Raw genomic sequence first — 27,984 nt, forward strand, 5'->3', positions numbered from 1 at the left:
TTTATTTAGTAGCATAGAATAACTTTTGTCAGTAATGAATACCAATGGCAATTTTATAACGCATAGTGTAAATTCATTGGTCTCATAAAATCATATAGCTTCATTCAAAACAGCAAATATTATTTGATAGCAATTTTATTTAATGATAATTTGTGTTGTAATAAGTGAATATCTACAAAACAATATAAAAAAAATTAAAGACGACGTCTGTCTGTTGCTCAAGATCTCGTTTATCCCTAAATATATTACACTATTTTCAGAAAATATGCCTATATGTCATACCTAATCTTTAAAATATTTTCTTGGGTGTAATTTTTGAATTACAAGTTTAACAAAATTTTGAGAGTTCTTGTCTTTTTTGATTAGATGGAATGAACAACATTTGATTAGCATGTTGTAAAACAAACAATTTGCAAGTTTACTCCAAATTTTAAATTTTAAACTTTACACGTTCAAGTTATCTAAGTTTAATGATTGTTGTAAAATGCAATAATTTTTAAAAGTGAAGCTTTTCTATAATTAGGCTAGGTCCGTCCGTCCGTTAGGGAAAGGTAACGGTTAGCTTTTTTCTTGTTAATTTAGAAATGTTATAATTGTCCTATCTATTTCAAACTTTGCATGTTGATTCCTATAATAGTTTAGGTGCAATTTAGAAAGCGTAGCAACTCTATAGGCGTTACCAGAAAGTCCGTACTTCCGTTTGATATTGAATTTATCCTTTTCGACAACAATTGTTATGTTGTTAGTTATCCTATTTATCTGATTTTTTGAATACTGATTTAAATTACAACAAGATACAATGTTGAAAGCGAAGCATCTCTAGAATTAACCTTTCGGTACACAAAGATAGACAGACAAACATCCTGTTGCTTTTATATAGGAAGAATTTTTATAGTTTAATTGAATAATAGCTACAAATGTCTATTTCCTAATTTGAATTTTTAAAATATTGAAAACAAAATAAAATAATTACTTTTTTTATGTTTCAGATGACAAAATGAGAGCATCCCAAAGAAGCACAAAGCCAAATATTATATTAGTAATCATTACATAAAATAATATACATTAGATGAAATAATACTGGACTAAAGATCTAATAATGACAGTATCGTACACTGGTGATGTGGCTAATGCCAGCCCGTTTGGATGCTTCTCAAAGGTAAGCTTTTAAAAATGAAATAGTCCGATTGATTTCAAACTGTTCATGAGGGTTTCTGTACTTCAAAAATATAACAAATCAAGAAATGTTGTCAGAAATTTATTATTCCCATAATCATATTTTTAACTATAATATAAAGTAGCTTGATGTATGTCCGTCCGTCTGTCTGTCTCTTAAGATCTCGGTAACCACTAAACCGATTGGAATCTACGCTTCAAGGAATATATGTACTGGTCCTGTGGTGGTTTAATCTATTTTCTTGGAGGGTGGGACACCCCCAACCCCAAAAAATCCCCCTCAATTTTTTTTAAAAATGTGGTGATTGCAGCTGGTGCTGGTGCACCAGAGGTACATTTTTTTTTTAAATTTCGGTATTATCCTCTTAGAATTTTTTTTCAATTTTGAAAATTTGAGTACCCCCCCCCCCCCCCCCCTCCGACAGCGAACTATGAACTCTGGCCGCAGCGCTCGGCTCCCTTGCCTGCCTAGCCGCAGCGCTCGGCTCCCTAGCCTAAAACCTAACCTAACCTAAATTTCCTCCTGGGGAAAGCCCATACAGGCTAGGGGCGATGTCGCTATTTTAATATAATTTAAAATGATGACTTCTATTTTGGTATCATGAAGGTGCTAATGGAAGGAAGTCCATTAATACCCAAAGTTTTAAAATCACATTGGCTCAAATAATTTTTGTTGAATTTTGATTGGCTGGTTTCAAACTGCAAAGTGTCCAAACTTTTCAAACAATAATTTTTGTGTATATACATATATAATTGTGTATAAAAGTTCATAGCATAAAATTGTTCAATCTAAATGATAAATCTTTTAATGATTTTAGATTTTGCTTCGGTGGCGTGGGTCTGTATACAAACTAATCTTCAAGGAGTTGCTGGCCTACATCTGCATGTATCTCATCATAAATTGTACATACAGGTTATAAAATCATTATAGTTTCGGGGGGGGGGGGGGGCTTCAAGGAGTTGCTAGCCTACATCTGCATGTATCTCATCATCAATTGTACATACAGGTTATAAAATTATTATAGTTTCAAGGGAGGGGGGGGGGGGCTTCAAGGAGTTGCTAGCCTTCATCTGCATGTATCTCATTATTAAATGTACATACAGGTTATAAAATTATTATACATAGTTTCGGGGGGGGGGGGGGGTCAAGGAGTTGCTAGCCTACATCTGCATGTATCTCATTACCAATTTTACATACAGGTTATACAATTATTATAGTTTCGGGGGAGTGGGGGGGGGGGGGGCTTCAAGGAGTTGCTGGCCTACATCTGCATGTATCTCATCATAAATTGTACATACCGGTTATAAAATTATTGTAGTTTCGGGGAGGGAGGGGGGTCAAGGAGTTGCTAGCCTACATCTGCATGTATCTTATCATAAATTGTACATACAGGTTATAAAATTATTATAGTTTCGGGGGTGGGGGGGGGGGGGGGCTTCAAGGAGTTGCTAGCCTACATCTGCATGTATCTCATTATCAATTGTACATACAGGTTATAAATCTATTTGTATAGCTTGGTATACTTGTAACGTCAAAGTAAAAAAATAAAATAAAGAATGGGAGGTGATAACCTTTAACCCTTAACGCTCATTTTATATGTGTAAAAGATAAAGAGCCCTAACTGCGTGACTTTTTAAGTATGGGTATGACACGTAACTGAGAGTTGGAATTTATCTCCATAATGGCGGCACAGGATGCCAGCAAACCTGGCAGGGTAAAGAGCAAATTTTTTTTTTTGACTTAAACAAAGCATTTTATCTTACCAAAATACTAAAATATCCTCTAGTAGTACATCCTTATATTAAATACAGGTGTTCAAGTCAATTTCAGGTTCCAGGTATGATCCTGCAGGTCCTGATCCTCCAGGTCTCCAGAAATCTTAAAAAGGCTCATGTGGCCGCAATTTTTGACTTAGTGACTTCAAATTTTAAACTTATGCTTTTCTTACATGTCTACATAACGCATCAAAATTTCATAAAGATACGCCGCCGTTTTCCCACCGGCTGCTGGCTGCGGCGGCTGTCAGCTGCCAAGAACAGCTGCGTCCGCTGAAATTTATATTTTGATATTTCTAATATAAAATTTACATAAAGATAAACATTTTCTGCAAAAAAATTTTCTTCTAGCGTTAAAAATAAGAAAATTACATCCGTTTGAAATTTTTAAGTAAAAAAAGGACCTAAAATAAAGGTTGACTTAGTAGAGGTCGGAAATTTATTATCAAACAGGGGACGTGCGCATAACATTTTTGACCTTTTTGACATTTATGGCGTTTTTGAAATCAGTATAAAATATCTAAAATTTGTGGTGGGTATTAGCCCCTTTACACCAAACCTCCCCTCCCTTCATAGACGTCAGATAGAGAGGCAAGGATGCTAATATTAATAGTTCTAAATGTTTTGCAGATCTAACCACTGAACCAATATGTTTCTTCTTTACAGTAAAGCTTCTTTTCTATCCAGGAAGGTTAATAACTATTTTGGTGAAGGGTAGTATCACTCTCCCAAAAGAAATCTCCCCCCCCCCAAGAAAAATGAAAATAGGCCTATAGTGGCACCGTAGCCGCTAGTAATAAGTGAAGTATCTATAAAAACTTTTTTTTTCATTTTTAGACTGATTTTGGTACCAAAAAGTGAATGCGACGTAACGCTTCCAAGTTGTAACAGATGGAAACGCCATAGGTATCTATCTATCTATCTATCTATCTATCTATCTATCTATCTATCTATCTATCTATCTATCTATCTATCTATCTATCTATCTATCTATCTATCTATCTATCTATCTATCTATCTATCTATCTATCTATCTATCTATCTATCTATCTATCTATCTATCTATCTATTTATCTATTTATCTATCTATCTATCTATCTATCTATCTATCTATCTATCTATCTATCTATCTATCTATCTATCTATCTATCTATCTATCTATCTATCTATCTATCTATCTATCTATCTATCTATCTATCTATCTATCTATCTATTTATCTATTTATCTATCTATCTATCTATCTATCTATCTATCTATCTATCTATCTATCTATCTATCTATCTATCTATCTATCTATCTATCTATCTATCTATCTATCTATCTATCTATCTATCTATCTAAATAAATAAATAAATAAATAAATAAAATAAATAAATAATTAAAATCTCTCTATCTATCTATCTATCTATATATCTGTCTATCTATCTATCTATCTATCTATCTATCTATCTATCTATCTATCTATCTATCTATCTATCTATTTCAGAGAGCTTTTTGAGTCTTTCCGTTCCTACACGAACCAAAATTTGAAATCAATTCCACTAACTTTTGTTCTTGGTTTCTATGTTAGGTAATCTTTTGTAGCGAAGCTACTCTATAACTATTTCATGTATGATGTTCCGAATTTGAAAAATGATTATTGTTAATATTTATCCAAAAAGACTTGGTTTATAATTGGTATTTTAGTGCAGCAATTAATTATTGTTTTGATCAAAATATATATATTGTGTATATTGTCAGCTATCATTCACATGAAAATTTCTCAAAATCTTACTTTTAAATTCTTTTTTTTTCACTGGATATGAATATTTTTTATCCTTGCTAATTATAAATGTTGTTTAACTTTTCTTGAAAATATTAGGTAACCAATTTCTTTAGTATTTAAGTTGAATGAATAAACTGATAAAGTAGAATTCAAAAGCCTTATTTTTCTTCTTAAAACATATAGAACAGTACTTTTACTCACTTTATTTGATTTAAATAGTTTAATCCATCAAATCTTCATTTACTTATAGGTTTTATAAAGGACTTGGCATCCACGTATCAGCTTGTAAGGGAAATGAACTTTTTATAATTTGAAAGTCTAAACCTGACCAACTATTGCAACAAACACAAAAACCTTAATTTAAATATTGATTTATTTTAGTTTAATAGTGAACCGTTGGTGGACACAGTTCCAGCTTTTACCATGGCCAGGTTTGATTATTATAAACATCTAACACAATCTTTAAATCTGTCAATATATAAGATTTACTAGTAGCTAAACCCAAAGCATTTAGGGGTGGCCGGGAAAAGTCATAAAATATCCTTAAACCACCTCAAGACATAAAGCTTCAATGAAAAGTATAACCAATTCAGAGAGGCCTCTAGGGATAATTTCAAGTTAATTCTAAGTTTAAAAAAATATTTTGAATAGGTATATTATTTCTTTCGGCAATCTTTTTGGTTTAGGCACCCTCCCCTAAATAAGAAAGATCCATTCCTAAGACCTAGAAGAAGCTTTAATGTTTGGCAAAACCATATTGGTTCAGCAGTTAAGTTTCTACTTTAAATATTTAGTAAAGTTAATTTTTCAAAAATATATTTTTTTAGATTCTTTTGGCCTACTGCTAGTGAGTCTTCAAAAATCTGGAAAGGATGATAAGAGCAGAATGATTAGAAGAAATATGATTAGATACATTACTCTGTCTTACTGTATTGCTCTAAGGTAAAAGCACGTTTTGGGTATAGTCTCTTTCGTGGCAACGCCTCTTGAGGGGCGTTTAATTTTATTTTCACAGAAGCTTTTCCCCTATTTCTAGCCCCGGCCCTGTAAGGGTCTCTAACCCTGCGAGGCCAAATGCCTAACCTAACCTTTTAAAAGCTACTGTGAAATCACGACGAAACGCCCCTTAAGAGGCGTTGCCACGAAAGGGGCTATACCCCACTTACTTTTTTGGTATGTCTCTTTACAATCTTTACAATTAGTTTGAAAATAAAGTGGAAATAAATTCAATTCTGTAAGACAAATTCCCGTTTAATAAAATTTGTTTATGAGCATTAGAGATCCTAAGGGATAAGACAATGGCCGATGAATAGATGTACATCTCCAATAATAATACAGAATATTACCCCTTCCGTAGATTACTATAAGTGGTTGTAATGTTAGGATACTCAACTTAATGAACCAACGCACTATTTCAGAACAGTCAGCTTTCGGTTGAAGAAAAGATTTCCAACACTGGAGCATTTGGTACATGCTGGAATTATGCGCCCAGATGAATTCAGGTACACTTCAGGGATATTAAGGGATATGACAATGGATGATGAATTGAGATGAACTCCAATTTAGTTTCCGAAAGTGTACCTAGCGTCCGCGTCCTATCTCGCTCGAAATTTGCTATTAGCTAAAAAAGCTTCAAACTTCCAAAAAAAAATTAAAATTTTAAACATTAAAATTTTGAATGTATAATGTATAAATCGCTTTGTTTTCTCAAATTTCCGGAGTAGCTGAAAAAAGGGTCTGCAATAATTGGGTTATCTGCTGTACACTTTAGGAAACTAGGGCTAGAATAGGAAATCCATTTGGAGTTTATCTGAATTGATGCTAAACTATTTTTTCCCCTTTTGTAGATCTAAATTATTTGGTTGAAAGGTTTGGTTAAGAACAATTTTAACTAACCAATCAAAATTAACTAAAAGTAAAAATTTAACCAATATTTAATAAAAGTTTTTGAGCCAACTTATGAGACAGCATGCTTATAAATTACAGTTTAATGTCCAGTGTCTGTATCGAATTTACATCAAAATTAAAATTATAACTATATGTAGGACGACATTTGTTGTCAGAAACTATAATCATTTAACAAATTTTCTATTAGATTACAAACTATTAATCATGAAAAAAAGCATTTTTTAGCAAAATAATAGGAGCAATCCCTAAATTAAGAGTAGTAGGAAACTTAACCAATATAGTTTTTCCATTTTAGAGAAGCTTCACAAAGGTCACAGTGTGACTTTAGGCTGTTTCATTTTCAAATTTTGTTCCTAGGAAGGAAATAGTCTATTTTCAGTCCATCCCTCCCTCTTTATTTACATGACCTCTATTCTGTTTGAAAGGGTCAAAGCCTACAGTAAGCTTAACAAAAAGCATCTAAAAACAAACTAAAACTTTTTATTTTAGAGAATTTCAAAAGTTGGATGAACAGGTAGTAGCAAATAAATGGTTCCTACCCCTAGTCTGGGCTTCCAAAAATTCTTATTCTTTTTTTAGAGAGTTTCAAAAGTTGGATGAGCAGGTTGTAGCCAACAAATGGTTCCTACCCCTGGACTGGACTTCCAAAATAAGTGGGGAGGGGGATTATATCAGAGTTCAACATGCACTTTATATGAAAGCACCAACTTTTATTATTTTTTAGAGAGTTAGAAAAGTTGTATGGTTCCTACCCCCGGGAATGGACTTCCAAAAATTCTTATTCTTTTTTTAGAGAGTTTCAAAAGTTGGATGAGCAGGTTGTAGCCAACAAATGGTTCCTACCCCTGGTCTGGACTTCTAAGATGTTGTCACAAGAAGTAGAGGATGGAAATATACAGGTGGACACATTAAGTACATAGATGTGGTTTGTTTTTTTCAAATTAAATTCAAAATAATATTTAATGATAATCTCTTCTCTGTGCTTTTCTAATGTTGTTTATCAAAAGTATGATATTATTTTTAAAAAAGTATTTTACAAATTAACATATATAACAATTGAAAAAAATATTTTATCTTTAATGAGAGTATGAGACAATGTTTCAGCTTTTTAGATTAAACGATCTTCAGTTAATCAATCCCTTTATATACTTTTACCCACGACCCCTTTTAAACTACCAAAATCCAAGTTTGCATTAAGTTAAAACTTTCTTTAATTCTAAGTTAAATTAAAATGCTGAATCTCAGTTCCCTTTGACATTTTTGGAAGAGAGAAGCCAATGGACCGTAAATTATACTGGTCCCCAAAGTAATGTCGTTTGTTGGCTTTTCCACCAATTTACAGTAGGGTTAATTCTGTTTACCAAAATTTTGGTATACTACATCAATTTATCGTCCATTGTCTTATCCCCTATCAACCCTTCCTAATAAATTAAACTCTCCTAAAGAGTTTGACAAAACTATACACCATATTTTAGCCACCCTGTGTCTCCTCATTGATGGATGAAGTAATAAAAATCCGCAATAATCTGCAGCTCCTGCTCACCTATGATTGGATATCTGTACCCCTTGTGTACACACAGGTAACCAATGAGGGGAAATTTCGGTGCCATTTTATATTTTATATAATTTTAGCCCATGCATGTGACCATCATAACAACCGAAGTGCATAAAATACGGAAGAATCTTCAGCTGCTGCTCACCTTTGATTGGGTGTCAGTGCCCATAGTGTATACACAGGTCAGACAAGGATTGGTTGGTATAAATCATGGCTGCCAGCAACAGTACTGGATAAAGGTTGGCTTAGAGGTGATGGTGATTATTGGAATTTATAATATTAATTAATTGATGATATCTCCCTTCTTCCTAAAGAGAATGTAACCTGAATTGTTGTTAAAAGTAGCTTCTTTCCTCTTCATTTTAGGACTTTCTTCAGTCTACAATTGGTTGACCAGCTTAGCAATCACCTCATATGAGGAGTTTTCTAGAATTTAGAAAAACTTCATTGTATGATTGTATCTCAATGGTGTGGCAAGTAGCCTCCAGGAACTCAAAACACTGAAAAAGATTCTCACAAGAAATCAACAAGACTTCAAAACTCAACTTGACACGTAGCACATTGTTTCCCCAATCACTCGCTTATCTTGACCAATAGTGCCAAAGAAGGAATACTATTGGATACTTTTTGACCAATAACACCATGGAACTATATTAAGGTCTACACTGATTGGTTGGGTTAATGACCAATGACAATGATCTAACTAAATTTGTTTGACATTGTTGCACTAAATTGCATATAAAACATCCAAAGTGTTTGTTGAATTGATGTTTTCAGTGATAAGGTATATTCATAACAGATGTAAGACAGTCAATAATTTACTTAAATTTATTATTATCCATGTTTTATTACAAAACAAATGCTGATTTTTATAATCACTTCAGAACAGAGTCCTTCCTTTTCCTTACTCTCTCCTTCTCTTCACCTGAACTGGATCTTTTAATCATTTTAGTGGTGAGCCAGATCGGGGTAAGCCAAATTTCAGCCAATCACAGCGCGGCATTTCATAAAATGCTGTGCTCTCATTGGTGGAAAGTTGGCTCACCCCGAACTGGCTCACCACTAAAATGATTTAAAGATCCAGCTCTGCTCCTGAACCCCTATGATCTAACTTTTCTCTTATTAATGATCTCTTAATTTGATTACTAACAGATAGACATAAACAAGATAGATTAAACCATAGATAAGTAAACCTTACTATCATATAGATTAGAGCTATTAGGTTAAATGACATGGGAACTTAAGTGTAAAACATAATCAATTACTTAGACAATTAGGTAAAAAATTCATCCCACATCACTCATACATCATTAGCATGTTGCAAAATGCGCTTTTTCTTTCTTCTTTTTCTTCGGGGTTTTAAAAAAAATTCGTCATTAAATGATGTTAAATTATTTGGTTTATCATCATTGGTAGAAATCTATGGCCTACTATCACTAATCATTAATCATATCATTTAATACATAATCATATCATTAATAGATAGACCTTTCTTTTTTCAATTATTTTAGAGAAATCCGATTATTATTAACATAAGTTGGCGGTTTCTCTCAAAGTGCCTGGTCAAGCACTGACCCCCCGCTTCCTCCCGGTGAATTTTAAATTGAATATAAGTAAGGGGTGTAGCTTTCTTGTCTTTGTAAGACTTTAGTGGGGACAGGGTTAGGGCATCCCAGGTATAGGGTCTCCTGCAAGGGTTAGGCATAACGAAAAAACTAACCCCCTAACTTACTTTCAATTTATTTGCAAGATATTATTGGGGGTTGGGTGTAGGTTTCTTTGCTCGCTAGACACTTTTAGGGAAAGCACATTTTAAGCTGAACAATTATGAAAAGAATTTATTTTGCTTTTAGGTTGTTACGTTGGCAGTTTATTTCTACTTTATTGCAGCGCTCTTTGGCAGCCAGTGGGTTCTTCCTGCTTCGGAAGAGGTTAGTGCTACATTAAATCATGTAGATATCAGGCGTAGCTTTTCTAACCAACAATTCTACAAAAAATCACGAAACCTTATTAAGTATCTGGTGGTATATTTTGTTTTTGGCATGTAAGTGAAGAGGGGTCGGAAAGAAGGGGAAGAAAAGGGGAAGGGGGATGTTGGTAAATTTTCCTTTAGAGTTGTTTGTTTTCCCTGTATAGATATAAATTATAGTCTCTCTTTCTTTTTTTATGACCACTTAACATCTGCTCTCTATAACTGATTTTTTCTGTTTGAACAACTATGAGTAAACTCTAGAAAATATTGAGATGGCAAACACCCAGATAGGGCTGCAGGTTGTTGAAAATAATGTTGATACAGATTTTTATAAAAATTCTTTCAATGGCTGTTGTTTAACAAATGAATTATGGCTGCTGTAATGTAAAACTGTTCTAAAATAGTTTCTGTAATAATAGAATAGGATTTTATAAATAAATTAAATGTTATCATTCAAGAAATAAAATCATCACTAAATAGTTTATTTAACAAAGAAATAGATGCTTCTTTATTTATATAAAAAGAAGAAATCTATGATTTAAATGTGGTAAAAAAAGTTATATAAACGTTTTTGCCTTCACAAAAGAAGAAGAATGTAAATAAAGTGAATCATTATTCACAAACCATCTAGTTTTTTTGGGATAAAATTCTTTAAGAAATAACTTTTAAAATACTTTCTGTTATTTCAGCGGAACCACCAATAGCTGCTTAGAAGCTGAGCAAAAATTTTATAATTTTGTGGATTTTTTGTAGTTTTATATTTATAAAAAGCTGTAGACTTAGTAGGAAGCCTCTATATACAGAAGAACACAATCAGCTATGATATTATAATTACTAGAGTTGGCTCGATATAACTATCTCACTATTGGCTAGTTTTCTATAAGTACATATCTATTTATCTATTTCAATTTTCCTCCCTCGCAATTACTATCTAAAAGAAAGAAGTAAATATTTAATATTTTAAATGATTTTAAAAAGATTTCTTCAATTATATCTTTTATTTACATTACCATCACCAAAAGGTTGATATGATTAAAATTTTAGTTTTAATATTTGAACACTACGGAAGTGTCGCCAAAATCGAATTCTTTTAAAACAGAGTTTTCTTTGATTTTCTATATTATGAACGTATATTTTTTGTTTTTTAAATCAAGAAAAAATACTTCAATGTAATTCAAATATCAACATGGATTGAAAAACTTTATTCATTCCATAAATAAATAGAATAAAGGTTTTATCACTTTGGTCAATGAGAGTTTAATGAGGATTATTGGAGCACTATGAGTTTTGAACATTTATTCCTTGGAAAACTTGAGCTCATTTATAGACATTTATTTCCTACATAGATCTGACATGGATCTTGAAGCAATGAAGCAGGCTGTTTTGTAAATGTTAAAAATTGGAAGAATCTATTAAATAAAAGTTATCGCAAATATACTTAGTAAATAATTCTACTGGTCAAATAGAGAAATATTATGGAATAAATGTTTTAGTAGTAATTGTTTGTAATATCCTCTAAGATGTCATAAACTACAGGACTAATAATTCCATGATTTTCATAGCAGTTTTTTAATGGTCCAATCTCATTAACTTTATAAAAACAAAATAAATTTTTGGTACCCAAGGGGCCAAAGGAAAAGTTATTATTTTAATCTAAGCTTTATATGGATGCAATCGTTCTTGATAAAAAAAATCATTTTTCCCAGGACTATGCAGAAAATGCAGAGAAGTAGAATTTAACTCTGAATTTGAATAGTTAGCACGGATATACAGGGATAGGACAACGAAATATAAATATCCCTTTTAAAAAATTTTAGCCTCTCTGTGTGTCTGTAGCTTAATATCTAGCTAATCGCTGAACCGATATGGTTCTCCTTAAAGTTTAGCTTCTTATAGGAACAGCAGGGATATACAGGGATAGGACAATAAAATATAAATATTTCTTCAAATTCTTGTCCCTATATAAAAGTAGTGAGATGTGTGTATCTGCGTCTGTAGCTTAAGATCTGGCTAACCGCTGAACCGATATGGTTCTCCCTTACAGTGAAGCTTTGTATAGGTCCAGGCAAGGGCGGTTTATAATTATTTTGGGGGAGGAAATAAACTTTTCCCCTAAAAAATTCCCCTAAATTAAAAAAAAGTTAAATAAAAAGTGTATGATCGACTTGCTCCCCTCCTTTATCTCAAATGCTTCTAGAGGCCTCTTATTTTATATACTAATTATGGGGAAAAGAAAGAGTTGTAGATTAATATTGCTGTCATTATCCCCTACATCCTTGAGCTGTTGTGGAAAGATAAATGTTTGTAATCTAAAGTTATGGTATTATTTTGCGCCATTCCCAGTAATAAAACAAACACATTTCAGGGAGGGTTTATCTGAAGAAAAATGAAGCTAATCTATAATACATTTTGTCAGTCTGTTTGACTATAACGTCATGTGAAAAATGTAATTCGACTTAATTGGTCCGTCGATGTGTTGGTCATGCTACAAAAGACATAATTTTTCTACTTATGTGTCCTCTCTCTTTCTTTTTCTTTTATTGCCACTGAGCATCTGTTCTATAATTGACTTTGTCCGTTTGATCATTCATGATTACATTGATACTATATTAAATTTTTTTTTTGTAAATAACAAAGTTATTTAAATTGTAATACAAATATAAAACTAACATCATAAAATATTTATAAAAGAAATTTATTTTAGTATTACAATATACATGTCATAACACACAAAACTGAAGTAAACCAAGAATACCAAGACAAAATTATCAGGGACGTCATAAAGAAATTTCAGAAGGTTTTAAAAGGTTCAAAGCCCTTTTTTTAATAATCTTTTTTTTCATAAATAAAACCGTTTTATTTAGACAAACGGTCTGAGGGAAGAAAGTTTATAAATAAACTTTACTTTGTAAGAATCACAAAAGAACTTTAAATGTAAAACTTTGGTTAAGATGAATATTTGTTCAAAAATGTACAGGGATAAAACTTTGGAGAAAAATCCTATCAATTCGCCAATTCAATTCTGCCTTTTGAAGATGGCATATATACGGGGGATGAAACAGTCGTTGAAAAATCTCTAAAAATTATTCTTATCCTCCCTGACACTCGTATAAATCCTTAATAAAAACATTTAGAAATCCTGGAACCAATCTTTCAAGAAAACACATTAGTGGAGTTGGGCAAGTGAAATCAATTTAATTCTCATATACTATATTTTATGACAGCTGGTTTCTTTCTAAAAATTTTTTGGTATAGTTCCTTTCGTGGCAACGCACCTTAAGGAGCGATTCCTCGTATTTTTCACAGAGGTTTTCTCCTATTTCTAGCCCCTGCGAAGGGCTCTACCCTTGCGGGGCCAATTGCCTAACCCTGTGGGGCAATCACCTAACCCGATATAACCTAACCTATAAAAAGCCATTTTAAAAATACGACGAATCGCCCCTTAAGGGGCTTCGCCACGAAATGGACTATTCCCAAAAATTTGTCACATGTTTTAGACAAGAAAATAACGTTAAAAATAAACGAATTAATTTTAAAATGTCAGAAAATAGAAACTATTGAATACACATTTAAACTTAATGAAAGAAGAAACTTTGTACATACTCTATCTAACTCAGTTTCATTTTTCAACTTTTGTGGACACAAACAAAAATGGGACAAACATGATGAATAAAAATAGTCTGAACTTGAAGTCTATTTCGTTTTTTTTCTAATTTATTGTTTAACTGCCTAGAATTTTAAAACTCCTTTTTCTTATCCATTAGTAAGTTTGTTCCAAAAGATAAAATTTGTAGGCTATAAAACAAAATACAAGACTTCAAGAACAGCTTCATTTTAAAACACTCAGATATTCCGCTAATCTTAAACAATGAACACAGATTTATGTATTTAGAATAAAACATGAGTAATATAAAAAATGGCCTAAAATAGAATAGTTAACATAGTTTTTGAGGCTATAAAACAACCAACAAATGAGACTTGTAGAGCATCTTTGATATAAGAAACTCAAATAGGCCTGCAAAGCTTGAACAATGAGCATAGCTTTATACTATTTTTATGCATAAAATACAATGACTCTAGCTAAGAGTAATAGCTCTAAGTGAAATAGTTAGTAAGGCAATAAACCAAAGAACAAAATAACACTTTTAGAGCAATTTTGCTAAAAGAAACTCAAAAGGCCTATAAGTTTAACAATGAGATTAACAACATAACACACTATAAACCTAAATGATCCTAAAAAGAGCACAGTCTTTGAGGTTATAAAACAACCAACAAAGGAGACTTTTAGATTACCTTTGCTACACGAAACCCAAATAATCTTGCAAGCGTAAACATTGAGCATAGCTTTTTTTTGTATAAAAACATGAACTTAGCTAAGACTTATCACAAAATAGCCTAAAGTAAAATAGTAAAAAGAAAATTTTAGAGCATCTTAGCTGCAAGAAAATCAAATAGGCCTATAGGCTTGAACAATGAGCTAGCTTCATGATTAAATTATAAAACACCATGAACCTAGCTAAGAGTAGTCTCAATAAAGCCTAATGTAGAATCGTTAGCATAGTATTTGAGGCTATAACACAACTAACAGATGAGACTTTAAGAGCATCTATGTTAGAAAAAACTCAAATAGGCCTGCAAGCTTGAACAATGAGCATGGCATTATTCTTTATAAATAAAACACAATTATTCTAGCTGAGAGGAGTCCCAAAATAGCCTAAAGTAGAATAGTAAAAAGAAAATTTTAGAGCATCTTAGCTGTAAGAAACTCAAATACACCTATGAGCTTTATGATTAAATTATAAAACACCATGAACCTAGCTAAGAGTAGTCTCAATTTTGCCTAATGTAGAATTGTTAACATAGTATTTGAGGCTATAAGACAACCAACAGAAGAGATTTTAAGAGCATCTTTGTTGCAAGAAACTCAAATAGGCATACAAGCTTGAAAAATAAGCCATATGGTTTATTTAGTAAAACATGACATGACCCTAGCAAAGAGTAATCTCAAAATGTTCCAAGGTATGAAATAGTTGAGGCTAAAAACACAACAAACGAGGCTTTTATATTACAGACTTTTAGAGCATTTTTGCTGTAAGAAAATCAAATAGGCCTATAAGCTTGAACAATGAGCATTGCTTTATACTATTTTTATGCATAAAATACAATGACTCTAGCTAAGAGTAATAGCCCTAAGTGGAATAGTTGAATAAGTTGAAACCAAACAACAAATTAGCACTTTTAGAGCAATTTTGCTACAAGAAACTCAAATAGGCCTATAAGTTTAACAATGAGATTAACAATATAACACACTATAAACCTAAATGATCCTAAAAGAGGCATTGTCTTTGAGGTTATAAAACAACCAACAAAGGAGACTTTTAGATTACCTGTGCTACACGAAACCCAAATAATCTTGCAAGCTTAAACATTGAGCATAGCCTATTTTTGTATTAAAACATGAACTTGGCTAAGAGTAATCCCAAAATAGCCTAAAGTAAAATAGCAAAAAAGAAAATTTTAGAGCATCCTAGCTGTAAGAAAATCAAATAGGCCTATAGGCTTGAACAATGAGCACAGCTTTATGTGTCCATTTCCTGCAGTCAGGAAAAGCCTCATCAAAATTATTATACCAACCAATTTGTAGTCAGGGTGTTTAAGGGATAAGACAATGGAGGATAAATCAGTGTAAATCTCCAATTATGATAAATTAAGTTACCCCTTATGTAACATTGTTGGTAAAAAAGTTTAAACACTGCTAGTGTGTTTATATCAAGCTCCAAAGTTTTTTTTAAGATTACAAAAGAAAAACGTAGTTATAAAACTTTGGGTACCAGTGTAATTTACAGTCCAATGTCCCCTTCCTACCTGACTTGTATATAGTGACCAATAATGTATATCAATATTTTGTGCATTAACAACAAATTTATTATTAATACCCATAGTTTATATAAACAGATTCTCTAATTCGTTGGCTAAAAATCCTTTAGATGCTTTTAACATATATTATTGGTTGGAGGAATCTTGAAGTGTTGAAACTTTTACACCAATGAGTTTAATAGTAAATATCTTTTTGGAATTGTTCATCAATTCATTTTTCACTTTCTTATTGCTTTTTGATATTGCAATTATGAAAGATTTTGTGTCAATGTATAAAAACTTGGTACTTGGTCTAATATAAAAAAAAATACTTGATGCTTTGATGATTACTATACACACAGGGAGGGGACATTGGGTTGTTTATTACTATAGTTCCCAAAGTTTTATCATAACATTTTCTTATTCCATGGCTGAACAACTTTCTGGGGGATTTTTTATTGAACTTATATGGTTGTTCATTAAGTTGAGTGTCCAAACGTTTCAATATCTAATTATAATTTAGGTAATTTAGGATGTAAATCAATGTAATGGTCTATTGTCTTATCCCTTTATATCCCTGGTATCCACTGCATTTAGCCTCTACTCAAAAGGAATTACACTTCTTATATGTGATGCATCATTACAATCAGAAATCTTAAGGGATAAGACAATGGAATATGAATTGAAATACTCCCCCAATGATAATAAATAAGATTACCTTTTCTAAAAATTAAAACTATGTATTAGTTGAAAACATTTGACACTTCTAATTTGGAAATAACCGATCAAAATTCGCTAATAGTACCCAAAGTTTTTAAGCCAACAAATAAGATAACGTGATAATAAAACTTTGGGTACCAGTGTAATTAATAGCTCTATGTCCTCTTTTGTACCTGAATGCAATATAACAAGGACAATAAATTCAATAGTTTTCTGGATTTGAAAAAGGCAAATGAAATTAAAATTATATGGGAAAACAAAATACCTATTATTTATTTTTTTAGGCACACGCAGCTATCTACAAGTTCAAAGCTCGTCTTGACTTGCTATATCCGTTCTTTCTCACTCTACAGTTTGCATTCTACATTGGATGGTTAAAGGTAATCATTTCTTAGTGGCAACGGCGTTATCCTCTTTTCGAATTGATTTCGTTATTTGTGTAAGCTGCAACAAAGCTACTCTATAATTAAGTGTATTTCAAAGGTTTTAAGTTGCCTTTTTTTTGTGGGGTAGGGTATTTTTTATATCTAACAAAAAAAGCAATCTATTATTGTTCTATAAAATTTAAAACAACAAAATTTTTTCACTTAAAATTATGTTTGTGGTTTAAAAATTGAAGAGTATGTTTTGAAAAGCAAGGTTGCAAAAATATATATGAATGAATTATTTTCATATTCAAGGTTGCCGAGACTCTGATTAATCCATTTGGTGAGGATGATGATGACTTTGAGTTAAACAGATTAATTGACAGGCATATGCAGGTAAACCTTATAGGGATACTAACTTTAAAAGATTTAAACAATTGGGTTAATTCCATCAAGAAGCTTAAATTATGTCTGAATTTGAAAATGCAATAAAAAATACCTAATAAAATCAACTTTGATTTTTCATGATTTTCTTTGATATTTTTTTCCAGATTTTATAGCAATGTCTTTTATCTGGAGTCGAACCTCCAATTTGCATTACAATTTTAAAAAGAAAGAGGAGGAAAATTTGTGGGTTGGGGTGTGTTATTAATTTCCAAGGTGATTCTTGGAAGGGTTGATAGCCTCCCTTCCATAAAACCACCCTAGACTTGAAGCATTACTGTTGAGGAAAACCATATCGGTGCAGTGGTTAGCGAGATCCTTCTGTACAGACAGACAGACACACACCCAAACACAGACAGTCATCCTTTTATATGAGAAGTAATAAGTATTAACTTATTTTTAGGTTGGATTCTTAATTTGTGATCCTATTGTTGAAAAACCAGGTATTATCTTTTGCTATTTTTCTCTAAAAATCCCTTTATTTACCAATTGTACCTAAGAGTTTTTGGTTTTAAGTCTAATAATAAGTAGGTTTGAAGTAGCGATGCTACTCTATACTTTAGTTTGTCTCTCCGTCAGTCCGTAGGGAATCTTATTTTTTCTTCTGACACTAAAGATTCCTTTGATATTTACGAATCAAGACTATACATTGTTTTGCCCATCTGTCCGTTTGTCATGCTTTAAAAGGCATGAACCTTAATTTTTAAAGGATTTATAAATTTCTTTTTGTTTTTGCATATTAATTTTCTTTCTTTTCTTTCAACTGAACACCTGCTCTATAATTCACTTTGTCCGTTTGTTCATTCCATGATTGTCATTCTTAATTCTTTGTCAAGAAATGATGAAGGACAAATACTGGGATGAAATAATCCCTCAAGAAATGATGTACACATTTTTATCTATTAATATGGGAAAGTTTTACCTAGATATGAAGCCTAGAGCTTTTAAAGGAGACATAGGAAAAAATCCACCAATTTTATCTTATTTAGAAATGATGAAGGACAAATACTGGGATGAAATAATCCCGCAGGAAATGATGTACACATTTTTATCCATTGATATGGGAAAGTTTTACCTAGATATGAAGCCTAGAGCTGTAAAGGAGACATAGGGAAAATAACATCGGAAAAAATCCACCAATTTTATCTTATTTAGAAATGATGAAGGACAAATACTGGGATGAAATAATCCCTCAAGAAATGATGTACACAGTATTGTCTATTGGAGACAAAAAAGCCGAATTCCAAGGGTCTGCTGAAGTTACTCTAAGGTGAGGAATTTAACACAAAAGATTTAATTTTTCTGGAATCAAATTGGTTCTGAACGTTGTATAATAATCAGGTTCTTATTGTTTATCCTGTTACATAAAGTATTTAGTTTTTTTTGTCTTGATCTTAAGATTTCAATAACAACAGAACTAATTCAGTTTTCCTTTTTATGGAAACTTCACAGGATGGTATTAGACTACATTTCTGCCCTCTGTTCACCATTTGAATGCAAAATGCTTATATGCTAATGCTGCAGCCGCTAGTATAATATTAAATTTCTATATATAAAGTAAAAATCATTCTCTTTTATATTATTGACTCTGAAAATTTTTATTCTTATTTATGTATCTGTGGACAAAAATGTATTGGTCTTTATTTCTTAAAATGAAAAGTGTTATAAAATAAAGTGTTTAGTATTTCTTATTGAATCTTTACAATGCAATGTAGGACATTTCTTTTTTTTATCAAGAATCTTCAGTGATATGAAAATGCTAATTAGAACCAAACAATCAATATTTGATAAAGGTTGTCAGCCAAACTTTATAATCTTTATAATCCAATGTTCCTTCCCTCCCTGTATTTTATGGATTGATACGTATAGTGCTTTAACAATACAACCATTTTGCTCGCTTTTCTGCGTGTTCATTGAATTACGTTTGTGCAATTATATACAGGGTGCGTCACATAAATCGGGACATTTTGTAATTTTTAAAGAAATGAACATAAAATCGTCAATTTTAAAGATTTTATTGAATTTTAAAAACTGGGAAGCAAAATAGGTATTTGACTAGTAGATTATTTAATAAAATCGCCGCCAGCCTCAATCACCGTCTCTACCCGCCTCCTCAACCGCCGGCAGGTCTAGGTTAAAATGTACCTGTCCAAGCTGGCGTAGTTCTCCTTGATAGTGGCAATGAGGGAGGTCCTTGTGGTATGGGCACGTCTATTGGTGCATGCTTCAAAGTAGCCCTTGGCCTAAAAGTCCATTGAATTAAGATCGGGCTACTGGGAGGCCACATTGCCTTAGGATCATGAGTAACCGCCAAATTGACAAAATCCATGTTTTTGCTTTCATTTGGGCTAGGATTTAGCTACAGTGGACTTTAAGTACTCAAAATGCGTGTCTCGATGAGCTTAAGACACACAAAAAAATTTGGGTCAAATTTCCAACTCCTTCCCTGTCGGGCCCTACTGTTTGTGATTTCTTAAGGCTCAAAATCTTGAAAAATCGACCTCATTTCGGCTAGGATTGAGCTAAAATGGATTTAAACACGGCAAAATGTGTGTCTCAATGAGCCTAAGACACCCACAAAATTTGGGGTCAAGATTCCAACTCCTTCCCTGTCGGACCCTACGTTTTGTGATTTTGCGCACTTAACCACCGGCGCATTTGGAATCTGCCTTGTTGAACATATACGCGTCCAGCTCGGTGTACACGTCCATCTTCGTCCAAAGATTTTTTTGTGCTAAAAGTTCATTACCTAAGCTTTCTATATTGGGGTCAAACGTCCTGATTGGTCAAGTAGTTTTCGCGCTATGGCCGTTTAAAAAATGTCCCGATTTATGTGACGCACCCTGTATAATTATAGTGTCCAAAGTTTTTATAAAACCTTTTTACTTTTCATTTGTCTTAAAACTTTGGGTACGTTAAACTTATGAGGGTTGGGTCAATATTTGCTATAAATAATTTAAATCGACAGAAGGGATAATTTATTTTGATACATAAATTTGTCGACTAATATCTTATCCATAAGATTTCTAAATGTATTTGAGAGATAAGAGTTTAGATAAGAGTAACCAAAGTATTTGGATTTATATGTTAGTCTAATAGTAAAAGTACACAAAGTTTTTAAGCCAACAAATGAAAAAAACATTCGCAAAGGTATAATTCACAGTTCAATGTCCCCTCCCTCCCTGCCATAGATCTGAAATTGATTTACTATAGGAAAAATAAGAATGGACAGGTGTCAACTACGATGTTATACAGAGACACTGGATAGGTTATATAATATTGCATTATATATTGATATGGAATAGTGGCACCTCCCTTGATATACATTCAAGGGTGGTGTAAGGGGTACTCATTATAGACAACAAGAAGGATTTTTTTTTAGTGTCGGGGGTACATAGGTGCTCATCCTTTAGATAATCATTGAATAGAAACATGCATAAACAGCGGAGAAAAATTCTTGGATGGACAAACAGCAAAGTAAATTTTAGAGTAGACTTTCAGTGCTCATAAAACAATGGATTGGTGAAGAAAATTTCTGATATTATTTGATGTATAAGTCAATCTTGATAATGGAAATTTATTACATATACCACTAATAATTAATAGATTGTATGAATCTCTCCATAATTAAATAAGAAAGAATATAAGTCATTTAATTATAGTCAACAATCATTTTATCAATCTAGCTTTTAATATTAATATATACATATACCTAGCATTTGCAGATACGCTCCTAATGGTTTCAGGGGGCGTTTAATGAAAAACAGGAGGGAGGGAATAAGTCAACCTCCAATTTAGGTTTATATAGTTTTAAAAAGAAAAATTATCGGTTGGAGGTATTGTTTTCCAGGGACGATGTACCCTCCCCCAAAATAGTTATTAACCTTTCCTAGATCTAGAAAAAGTTATCGAGTTCTTAACCTTCTTATGCACAAACAGACATCCTATTACTTTAAGAAGTATCAAATTGTATAAAAATTTAAATAATGTCCCAAAAATTATCCTAAAAACGTAACTTTTTCGTCCAAATGCAAAAACACCCCAAAAAAAATGTTAAGACTAAATACTAAATCATTCGATATATTATTACATGGATGTTGCACTAGATTTTTATGTAGTCCCATCCCCTCCCCTCCTACTGGATAAGTGAACTGACATATAAATGAGGTCCATATTAGCAAGCTAAATTGACTACATATTTTCCCCTGTCAATATATCCCCGTATTATATATCCATTTTCTAAATAAATGAAATGTAGAAGACCAAATCCTAAATCTATACTGATTGATCACAAAATCGTGTCGTATCAGCACAGAAAATTAAAATTTTGTTTTTATATATTTTTCTTATGAATATAAGGTGTATACCAACTTTATGCAATCATGTATTTAATTTTATTAGTGGAGAAAAAATCTACAGTGATGAGAAGTACGCCGCCGTTCCTTACGGACATACTGGTCTCAGGTAAATGCATTTTAGAGTAGATTAGCTTCTACAAAATATAAATACCGTAAAACGACGTTTTTTAAGCTTATACCAAAATAGTTTACTAAGCTAATACATTTATTGATGCTCTCACTCAAACATATTTATCAAGCCCTTTTTACAATTTAAAAAAACTCGTAAGGGCCCTATTCTTACTGGTTAAAATCCGTCGGGACTTTTTTAGCCTATATGAAGCGTGACCTAACTTAAAATAGGTTGAAAAATACTAGTTTTAATAAACATTAATTTTCAATTCATTAAAATTTCAAGTTGGGAAGGGTGTTTAAGTTGAACTTGCAGGGAAATCGCCGGCATGATTTATGACTTTTTTGGCATTTTCAGAAGACGAGTACAATCAGATGAGACAATCTATGAGAGTATTCGTTCCCGTCGTACCAGCCATGCTAACCGCAAACCATCCTACAACAGGCAGGCATCCAAGATATCACAGGTACTTTATATATATTCGCTCCAGACGTACCAGTAATGCTAACCACAAACCATCCTATAACAGGAAGGCATCCAAGCTGTCACAGGTACTATATTATATAAAATATTCGTTTCGTCGTACCAGTCATGCTAACCGCAAACCATCCTACAACAGGCAGGCATCCAAGATCTCACAGGTACTATATAATAATTGTCCCCGTCGTACCAGCCATGCTAACCGCAAACCATCCTACAACAGACAGGCATCCAAGATCTCACAGGTACTATATAATAATTGTTCCCGTCGTACAAGCCATGCTAACCGCAAACCATCCTACAACAAACAGGCATCCAAGATCTCACAGGTAACAACTGCAGAGCAGATTTGCTAGACTCGTGTCTAGGGGGGGGGGGGGGGGTTAATGGTAATTTTTTTTCGTATGCCTTAGGGTATAGGGCTTGCTTTAATTTAAGAAACAAAATATGTTTAGTAAATTGAGAAATCACTCTATAACTTATGCTGTCCGTCTGTCAGTAAGTCCACAGCAATATGGGCAATTTGTAATTTTCTGGGCTTTTTCTTAAGATAGACTGCTGACTTATTTTTAGTGAAGATTCCCTCTTTAAACGAGAATTCAGAATAAACTCAATTTGTCCTCGGTCAGTCTGATAACAAAAAATAATATAAATTTTATAAATTAGTATAAAGTTTTCGTGATTTTCTTAATGATTTTCATGATTTTTTTGTCCTTCGCAACTTATTTTATGTTGTCATCCTTGTTAAAGAAGCGTTTACGTAAAAGTAGAAGCAAAATATTTGAAAATAAAATTTTACAAAACATTGGATTTTGAATCAGAGGCGTGCAGAAGGGGGGGATTAATTGCCGGGGGTGAATAAACCCTAACACCTAACACCCCTCTTCACCCCCATAGACAAGGGTATACAACCGACTGACACACCCCATTAAATAGCTAAGGACGCTTTATTGTCGAGTTTTTGGATTAAGTAGAGGTTCACACTTGCGTCCACCCACCCAACTATAAAATTAAACCCCTTTTACAACTGTTTTGTTTTTTGTTTCAGTTGGGTGTCAAAACCCTGTGCACGCCACTGTTTTGAAATATTGAAACCAGACTTGAAATGCAAAACCTTTGATATGAAAATATATTTTTTTATCTCGGAGAATTATACAAAAATTTAAATTTGTATTCATATTATGATATAAATACCTGGGGATCTTATGAATGGAATGAAACAAGGAGGAAAAAATGAAGAACATTAACAATTGTGAAAAACAAAATCCCCTTTTGTAGATAAAATTTCATGGTGTAAAAGTTTTGACACTACTAGTTTTTGTATATATTACAATACAATTTTAAAGCCAACATAGGTACCATTATCCAATATTCCCCTCCCTTCCTTCCCTTATAAATGTGTTTTTATTAATCTTATTAGCAAGTAAAGCTACTCTATATATCTGCCCGTGATTTCATCGGCTTTGATTCAACATAGATGGCTGCATTTTTAAAAAGATTTCCTATACTTTGAAAATCCAGTATGAAATTTACTCTGTCCGTCATTTATGCTATAAAAGACCATTACATATTTTAGTTAGAAAGGTTTCGTGATTTTATACTATCCTAGTTTATTTATTTAGATATCATCCAAGTTCTTGAAGAGGCCATCCTTCTCCCTCCCCTCCCTGCCCTCCATCCCCTCAATATTGCCACAAAGAAAAAATTCTCAAGAAGAAGAAATAACAAATACAGTTGCCAACATTGAACTCAGCAAGGTAATACTGCTGGATTAGAACCGGTTATTACCACACTGAAAAATCATTTTTCGAATTGAGTTGTAGCCAATTTTCGACGAATAATATAACTAGCATAACCAACAGACAAATTTCCGCCGACAAGAAAATGAAAAAAAAATAGGATTCAGTCAAGTTTTGTTTTTACTGCGGAACTGAATCCTTGGGCTAATAAAACAGGGATTAATTCTATGATTAATTTTTTTTCACGGAAAAATGTGTTTAAGTGTAGCTTAGAATTAAAATCATAACCATACTGTACATCAAATATTTCTTCCTATATTTTAGTATCTTTGAATAAAATTCTTTGATATTGTGAAATATTTTTTGCTGCTGAATTTTGGAATGCGTCTATATCTATAGATACATGTCTTATTGAATTAGTTTTTTGAATACTTTTGATGTGGAAAAAAATGCAAATATCCGTATTTTTTTACTTTTTATTTCAAACAGACTGTATATTTTTACAACGATCTAAAGGGATAAGACAATTGCTGATAAATTGGTGTACACTATTTATTATGAAACACAAAATACCCTTTCTGTAGATTACGTTTAGTGGATGAAATGTCTGGACGCTTACATAATAAACCAACCAAAATGTGTACAATTTCTAACCAATAATGTGGCCAGATTGTTTCTATACTATGTACTTATTGGTCCAAATGATGGATCGAAGATCTTTAACTTTTTATATTTCTTACAGGTAGCAGATTATCCAGACTCTAGTATATCCACCGTGCTAACAGAACTAGACCACACAGACACAAGTCCAGATTCTATTTTTATATTACTTACAGGTAGCAGATTATCCAGACTCAAGTATATCCACCGTGCTAACAGAATTAGACCACACAGACACAAGTCCAGATTCTATTTTTATATTTGTTACAGGTAGCAGATTATCCAGACTCTAGTATATCCACCGTGCTAACAGAATTAGATCACACAGACACAAGTCCAGATTCTATTTTTATATTTCTTACAGGTAGCAGATTATCCAGACTCTAGTATATCCACCGTGCTAACAGAATTAGATCACACAGACACAAGTCCAGATTCTATTTTTATATTTCTTACAGGTAGCAGATTATCCAGACTCTAGTATATCAACCGTGCCAACAGAATTAGATCACACAGACACAAGTCCAGATTCTATTTTTATATTTCTTACAGGTAGCAGATTATCCAGACTCAAGTATATCCACCGTGCTAACAGAATTAGATCACACAGACACAAGTCCAGATTCTATTTTTATATTTCTTATAGGTAGCAGATTATCCAGACTCTAGTATATCCACAGTGCTAACAGAATTAGATCACACAGACACCAGTCCAGATTCTATTTTTATATTTGTTACAGGTAGCAGATTATCCAGACTCTAGTATATCCACCGTGCTAACAGAATTAGACCACACAGACACAAGTCCAGATTCTATTTTTATATTTCTTACAGGTAGCAGATTATCCAGACTCTAGTATATCCACCGTGCTAACAGAATTAGACCACACAGACACAAGTCCAGATTCTATTTTTATATTTCTTACAGGTAGCAGATTATCCAGACTCAAGTATATCCACCGTGCTAACAGAATTAGATCACACAGACACAAGTCCAGATTCTATTTTTATATTTCTTACAGGTAGCAGATTATCCAGACTCTAGTATATCCACCGTGCTAACAGAATTAGATCACACAGACACAAGTCCTGATTCTATTAAACGTTATTCTGAACAAGAGGTGTCACTGAAACATGATTATTCAGGTAATATCAAGAGGAAAGACTTGTCTTATCCCGTTTAACACACATTAATTGTAAAAGTAGAGCTTACAGCTCGCCCTTGATGGGATGCTTTTTTTATGACAAATATTTATTTGAAGTTTTATCACTAATATTTGAACAAACAATAAGTAGTAGTTCAGAAATCCAGATAAAAAAAGAGGGTTTTAATTCAATTTACAACCCTTTCTTCCCTCCTGCTATATCAGATAAAAAAAAACATTAACACTACCTCTCTAAACTCATAAAAAAATCTAGCTCCAATAGCGTGTTTTTGTATACCTATATAAGCAACAACTTTTGGGAGATACGGAAAGTGTCATGTGTAAAGTCATAAAAATACGTCTAAAAGGGAGGATGAGTGGAAAAGTGGGAAAGGAAACCCCTAAAAAAAAGAAGGATTTAGACGTATCTTTATATCGTCATTCATGACACTTTCCGAATCTCTCAACTTTTGCTGATTTTTACGTTATGAAATATTTTTATTCCTTTTTTATGTGAATGTATACTAGCATTCTAGTGCTTGCATAGATTTAATTTTAGAAGTAACTGCTCTTGATTTAGACAGCAATCTGTATGGGATGTATGGTGCTGCAAGAGCCAGGTGTAAGCCACTGGAGCCAGCTGTTATTATTGAAACAGCTGAGGAAGAGGAGGGTTACTCTGCTCTTCCTGATTACAGTACTAATAATGATAGTCCATTCAATACAGGTACAGCTGGGTCTTTAGCAATAGAGATAGACTTCTACAAAGCCTTTTAGTAGCGAAGCTACTCTATTATTAAAGATAGACCTTTTACTTGTATACACACACCAGTGAGCAAGCATATTTAAGTATATAACATCTATGGCACAATGCTTGCTTTTAATCAGCTTTTAGCTTCCAAATAAAATTTATCTTGTTTTACAGGGAAGAGATCAATCAAAGATGTTAAAAGAAAGTCTAGCAGCCCTAGAGATATCAGTCGGAAATCTAGCGGTTCTAAGGATATCAGCAGAAAGTCTAGCGGCTCCAGTCCCCCTAATGGTGTCAGGGTCATAGCCTCGCCCTTAACAGCGTCTGCCATACTCACAGACATTGAGATCAGAGAGAATTATGGATTAGTTTGAATTCTTTATTTATTTGCATCGTATTATAGACAGCTTTCCGCGGATATAAAATAAAAAAATATAAAATTAAAACCAAATTTGGTAGAGCCGAAGGACCCGAGGCCTGGGCAAACAAAAACTGCAATAGATTTTATGATTTTTATTTCATTATTCATGGAAAATTGTCTACTACTGAAATGTGTATTAATCATGAAATTTCTTTTTATATTTTTCTTCTATCAATTCATAAATGATTCTAATCCAATTTTGTTTATATGGATTATGTAACAATCAGTATTATGTAAATTATGTTAGTGCATAACATAATATTTATGTACAAATATACTTTATAGTCAGCTTTAAAATACCAAGGCTTTATCCATAGAGAACTATAGATATAGGGCCAGCTAGCTTATTATGCAAGGAATAACGATAAAATATCTTTTAAAGTGATAATCCATTACATTTTTGATAATACTTTTAAGCTGGCCTTTATCTATAGATATATATGATCTACCAATAGTATACCAAATTTTACTTTTTGCTTTCATAAAATTGAATAGATATTTAATTATTTTTTGCTAATGATACTCATTAAAAAAGCAATTTAAAGATTGAAAATGATAATAAAAGAAAACCAAAAATTCACAAAAAAATCCTGTATTAATTCAATTTAATCTGAAAAACCAAAGTATAAGAATATAATGAATTAAAGCACTGTTATTAACTTATCATAAATTATTATTTCATAAAACATTTATTCATTAAGCATATTAAATTTGATTTATTTTGTTTAAATATTATAATTCTTTCATTTTCATTTTGTAAAATAAATATTGCACCTTGTA

The 27,984-nt window shown here is 32.4% G+C and overlaps 1 protein-coding gene across 8 annotated transcripts; it reads left to right on the forward strand.

Annotated features, from left to right (window-relative positions):
• Positions 1-987: 987 nt before the first annotated feature.
• LOC145325841 (bestrophin-4-like) lies at positions 988-27,984 on the forward strand. 8 transcript variants are annotated; one of them, XM_080168823.1, is made up of 21 exons: positions 988-1,159; positions 1,995-2,089; positions 3,790-3,858; positions 4,440-4,523; positions 5,100-5,149; positions 5,546-5,660; positions 6,137-6,220; positions 7,116-7,140; positions 7,445-7,525; positions 8,102-8,206; positions 10,035-10,112; positions 17,014-17,109; positions 17,410-17,490; positions 17,942-17,981; positions 18,694-18,808; positions 21,940-22,002; positions 22,366-22,474; positions 24,111-24,245; positions 25,910-26,033; positions 26,592-26,759; positions 26,958-27,984. In XM_080168823.1, exons 1-21 carry the CDS (start codon positions 1,100-1,102, stop codon positions 27,155-27,157), a joined length of 1,977 nt encoding a protein of 658 aa, XP_080024949.1. In that variant the 5' UTR covers positions 988-1,099; the 3' UTR covers positions 27,158-27,984. The 8 variants fall into 8 exon arrangements, with proteins under 8 accessions (XP_080024949.1, XP_080024953.1, XP_080024941.1 ...); XM_080168827.1 differs by lacking the exon at positions 8,102-8,206 and adding an exon at positions 8,259-8,363; XM_080168815.1 differs by lacking the exon at positions 7,116-7,140 and having other exon boundaries at positions 7,420-7,525.

Source organism: Acartia tonsa, chromosome 1 (assembly GCF_053477335.1).
Source record: "Acartia tonsa isolate MP-2025a chromosome 1, ASM5347733v1, whole genome shotgun sequence".
NCBI classification, from domain to species: domain Eukaryota; kingdom Metazoa; phylum Arthropoda; class Copepoda; order Calanoida; family Acartiidae; genus Acartia; species Acartia tonsa.